This window comes from Cornus florida, unplaced genomic scaffold, assembly GCF_030987335.1.
Source record: "Cornus florida cultivar Cherokee Brave unplaced genomic scaffold, ASM3098733v1 CherokeeBrave_3.0.0_Hap2_Chr10, whole genome shotgun sequence".
In the NCBI taxonomy this organism is placed as follows: Eukaryota; Viridiplantae; Streptophyta; class Magnoliopsida; order Cornales; family Cornaceae; genus Cornus; species Cornus florida.
Genome location: NW_026775580.1, coordinates 49,544,957 through 49,550,639, shown reverse-complemented (window position 1 = coordinate 49,550,639; position 5,683 = coordinate 49,544,957). Strand labels below are relative to the sequence as shown.

Genomic DNA, 5,683 nt, shown 5'->3' with positions numbered 1-5,683 from the left:
TTACTTGGAAGGATTCAACTTCTCCTGATATAACTTCAACAGCTCAGCAGCTTCTTCCTCATACTTTTTCACAAACTTGTTTAGGAATTGACTTTCAGAAGACACCAACATCCAATTCAAGCTAAATTTCTTCCGAAGCAAACCTTTCGACAACAGAATCTGATAAACCGAACACCGTGGAATGATCCTCCTCTCCAAGCTCAGGAGAATAAGCCCCGGATACCTCACAACGATCGAGGACTCCCAACCCATTTTACTGACAAAAAAATCCATTATCCCCGTAATCTTCTCCTCCGACGCTACCATACACCATGGATTCTTCTTAAAAGCCACAAGAATCTCCTCTTCAGACAAACCCTGCTTCTTGTAGACCTCCACCTTCTTTTCCCAATTTGATTTACTCATTCCCTTCAATGCACCAACTGCTATAACAAACAACATTTTCTCAGGGTTAAAGCCCATTTTCTTTACTTCCTCCACAATCTCCTTAAACCTATCAGTACTAGCTGTGAGAGCTCTAGGCTGATTAGTAAAGAAAGTCACAATATTTGATTCGGGCACACCTATTTCTCTCAGAGCTTCAATATTGGGTGCTACAGATATGTGAAGATCATACAACAAAAGCCTAGCAAAGTGTTTAATAGCGGCATTCGTTTTTTCTTGGGACTTGAGTAATTCCTTCAAGAAATTGTAGGATGGGATGATACGGGTTTCCAAACTTCTTCTCAAAACTTCTGGTGCTGTAGATAGTAATTTAGCAATGTCTTGGGTTGAAAAACCTTTGGAGTGGAAAAATTCGATTTTGGGGAAGACGGTGGTCTCGGGATCGAACAAGAGTACCCGAGGGTATTTCCTGAGGAGAAGTGAGACCTGGGTTTCGGTGAATCCATGGTTTCTGAAGAGTGCGAGGACAGAGTCTGGTTTGTCTGGGGTATTGAAGTTGATGTGCTTGGAGGCCGAGAGACCCTTTACTGGAGGAAACCCACATGATTTAATAAGGTAATCGACAGTGAATGAGCGTTGATTTGAAGTAGTAGATATAGATTTGAGAGCTGATGATGATGATAATGAGTAGAGTTGAAGAAAATGCAGTTTGTGGGTTGTTGTTATTGGTGAAGTTGATACAACAACACACCTCAAATAAGGCAAAGATTTGAATATGAAACTAAACATGGACAGTGATGGAAGGGACTCACCTGTTTTGGTCTTGTTCTTCTGAGGAAATCTTGTAGCGAATTTGGATCTCCTTTCCCCCAAAACTATGAACCCTAAAGTAGTTTCCTATCTGTTAAGCGGTTTATTATACTGCCTTACACGACATCGTTTCCAGGGAACAAAAAATCCTCAAATCAAACGATGCCAGACTGGGCCTCCTCAGTATGCAACATCCTTGCTCTTGGGCCCAATGAGAACTGGGCCTATAGTAGTCGCTTTTGGTTTACTACACTGCCTTTTTTTTTTATGTTTTTTATTTCAACTATAACCCACTATATATATATATATATATATATCCAATGTTGCAAATAAAATTGGGCATGGTTTCAACTTTCAACCAAGTGGCCGATTAAATATAATTTGCAAGTAATGAGAGAGAGAGAGGAAACTGCAGTATTTTAAATATATTTAGAGAACATACCAAATTAGTTTATGTAATTATGTGGTGCAGAGAAAAAGATAGACAACTCCATTATTTTGAAATAGGTGATAGAGTTCAACACCAGAATGCTATCTGTACATGGTGGTTTGGAGATTATTTAGATTGTCTTACTTATATTAAATTAATCACGTTGTGGAGATTTAAATTAATAAATATATCGCACTAAATAGTTTAAAATGGAGCTGCCAATTATTATTTCATTTTTCAGAAGAAAATTCTGCATTACACTCCTGGTATATGCTTATATGATCAAGTCTACGCTAACAATATATATAGAGAGAGATCTATGTATATATACTTTTTAAAATTATTTGAAATTACAATAATTTATGAAAATAAAAGCATTAAAAAGCCATTGCAAAGTCACATCTTTTGATCTCTTCCATATTCTCTAGAACACCTTGTTGATTTTCCTTCCATATTTATTACTCAGTTATCTTATTTTCCTTCTACATTGACTTGTAAAAGTAAAAAAATGAAAAAAGAATTTTTATTATATTAATTTTTTTTGCGCTTTCTTTTTCCTCACTTAATTGACAAACCTAACAATTTGAAATGGATGTAAAAGGAGCGGCTAAAAAAAACAAAGGCAGAATAATTTTGAGTGCACCAAAGTAGCATCGCTCAGGTAATCTAATTGCCAAAAGTAATTATTCAGATTTCAGAATGTTGCATTCAACTGCATGAAATCAGAACTTTAGAATTAGAATTAATGGAATTGAAAAAAATTTAGTTTAATTTTATGATTTGTTTTTTTCTAATTAAATCAATTCTAATTTCAAAATTTCGATTCTATGTAAACGAACATAACAGAAATTATTGTTTTAATACCTTATGTGAAATGCCATGCACACAAATGGTCTTTTATTTTCAAATTGGTTGCTTCTAAATGGGTCAGCTTAATTCTTTTGGGTACGGACAGTTTTGGGCTTTCTAACTGATGTATAGGTTGATCCTGGACTTCGGCCTTGGCCCTTTTTTTTTATGGGCTCTAATAGATCATGTAAAATATCCATACATCATTATAATTACAAATGTAATTTAGCTTCCCAAAAAAGAAATGTTATTTATAAATTATTGTAGTATCTAAATCACATTTTTAATTAAAACCCATTCGATCATAACTAGATTTTGAGTGTGTACGGGGCTAACGAGTGTCATGTTGTCCAAAGGGTTGGATTACTCCCCGTGTTCAGAAATCCGTCTTCGAGAGCCTTGCATCTTCTCCTTCCCCTCTAACATTCTAACTCACTAACCTTTAACATTCTTACCATGAAAAGTGTGTATGGGCTAGATATCAAATTTTTTTTTTTTTTTTTTTTTTTGAAAAAAAGCTTATGGTATAGCTATTGATTTACATTGTGTATGTAGTAATAAATACTGAACTCCTCACACATAACTTTCGTTGGGCTTATTGTAAAAGTTTGTTTGACCTTTGGGCTTATTGGGCCTATATATGCAAGCCTTGTTCAACTATAATTATCTATACATTTTACAATTTTTTTTTTTTTTTTTTTAAAAAAACTATATTTTTCAATTTGAGCAAACCGAAAAGTCAAAAATGTTTTTGTATTATACTATAATACATTAATGAATCGTGATACTCAGACAAAAAGATTAGACCGATTTGTTAAGCAAAAATGTATGTGGCACAAAAAGACAAAATAATATAGCAATCAAATGGTCCCACTAGCATGTCCATTAAAACAACATGAATTTTCAAAAATAAAATTACCCTTATATTGCATTCTTGTATTCATCCTCCCTTTTTTCGGATCACTTAATTGAGATCATCGTTTTAAAAACAACTATAATAAAAAATCCCTTAATAAATTCCTTTTATAAATTTTATCAAAACACTATCTCTCTCTAGATAGATGTATAATAATATATAAATTTCTAAAAAGAAATCATCAAAATATATATATTCTTAAGCATACTACAATTCAATCCCTGTAATTTTGTTTTTAAAATTTTATCCAAAACACTCTCCTCTCCTGTATATATATAAGAATATGCAAAATTTTGCAAAACATAAAAATAAATAAATAACAAGTTTTTAAAATTTTCATTATAACTCCAAAAAAAAGAAAGAAAAGTGGTGCGTGTCTGTATGCAGAGCTATTGGGTATGATAAACACTCTTCTGCACAAAACCAACAACAGACTGAATGGGCCCGTTGATCGAGTGATGGATCTAGAGAACCCTGTTCATCAACTTGAAGAGAAGAGAGAAAGAATGCCACGATGGAAGAGGTACGAGTGGTCTCTCAGGCCGACCTAATGGCGACGGCAATAGTGGTGACGCCGGAGATAACGGGGAAGAAAACTAACTACTGTAAGTGATATATTTGTGTATCCTAATCGAGAATCAATGATGGTAATGGCGAAAAGAGTGAGAGAAGAAAATAAAGAATGGTTTGACAATTGGATAAAGATGGATGAAGAGAGATATTATTGGTAATTAAGATTCTTTGCTAATTGGGATTCTGTAAGGATATTTTGTCTTTAAAATTTTATCTTTCTAAGTGTAGTACAACTATAATGACACATCACCATCGCCTTGAGTTTTGGGTTTAAGTATTCGGTGCAAGTATCATTTTCCTAAAATAATATATTACAACCTAAGTCACACAATCTTCTCAACATGTGTCGCTCTCACACTCCGCGTACACTCTCGATCAAATTCTCACTACTTATGCCTTAATTCTGCCGCTCTTATGCCTTAATTCTGCCGCTCTCACGCTCCCGCTCTCGCTCCCTCTCCCACTTTATGCGACTTAGATTACAATTCTCTCCCTCTACCATGGAGACCCAAAATGAACAATCACAATGCACTCTACCATGGAGACCACATAGTAGCATCCCCAAAATCTGACACCCAATATAGCCACCTCTCCACAACAACCCTCAGATCTGCCGGCCACACCCACCTTTCCACAATCTTTATCTCTCTCTAATGAAGAACCTAGTGACCCATATATAAACAAAGATTTAAGGGGTTTTGGTCGCAGGCGCCCAAGGCCATCAAGCCATAAAGCCGACGTTATAGGGTGACGAAATCTAGCTTCTGCTGCTCAGCGAGTAAAATAAACTGCCAATTCTCTCCCTCTTAACCTTCTCCCATCACCTTCACCACCTCCACCCGCCATCGCCGCTGTCATTGTCACGGCAACCCTGGTTATCTCTCCTCTCCTTTCTATTTCTCTATTCCTTCTCAATATCAGTGACCCAAGACCCGCGACTTTTCAGGCCTCAAATTGCCCAAAATTAATCCTTCTCTCAATGTCCTCTCCTCACCATATTTCTATGTCATCTCTCCTTTCCCTATAAATGATACATATTTTTGTGTGTGCAGGAATCTAAATTTGGGGGAATGTAAATACTCCCGTCTCAAAAAGAATGTCTTTTTTGGGGGTAAAAATTTTTAAGGGCACATGTGGGCCATGTATTGTTACCTTGGAAAGTTACTAACTTATCTTTTTAAGTTTTGAATATTCAAGTTTGAAATTTTAACTCCAAAGACATATATGGAAAGATGTAAAATATATTATTTGAAAATGGAAAGTGGACAATTATTTTGGGACAATCCAAAAAAGAAAGATGGACATTCTTTTTGGGATAGAGAAAGTTATTATAATATATATTTTTATATAAATATTGATCTTAGTAGGTGTGTATATATAAATATATAATTCAAAAAAAAAAAAAAGTCCAACTTAAATAAATTGATAGAAAAATAATATAAGAAAGAAAATCAAATGTTCTTTAGTAATTGTTTCAAATTTTTCAAAAATTTAATTTCTGATTTTTTTTTTTTATTTTTTCATACTTTCATTCTATTTTCACAAATATATATATTACTATTGTCTTGATGAAAGATTTAAAAAAATTAATAAATAATCTAATTAAACAAATCTCACGAGGTTTAATAAAACACAATTATTATGATTAAAATAGAGAAGTACTTTAATGATTTATATAATGAGTAGTTATAGATTTTTTTATTTATAACTAAAAATATTAA

At 33.8% G+C, this 5,683-nt stretch overlaps 1 protein-coding gene across 1 annotated transcript; it reads right to left on the bottom strand.

The window, feature by feature from the left end:
- On the bottom strand, window positions 1-1,173 carry LOC132277579 (transcription termination factor MTERF2, chloroplastic-like). Its single transcript, XM_059779419.1, has one exon. The coding sequence runs from the start codon at window positions 1,171-1,173 to the stop codon at window positions 1-3; it is 1,173 nt and encodes a 390-aa protein (XP_059635402.1).
- Window positions 1,174-5,683: the final 4,510 nt, after the last annotated feature.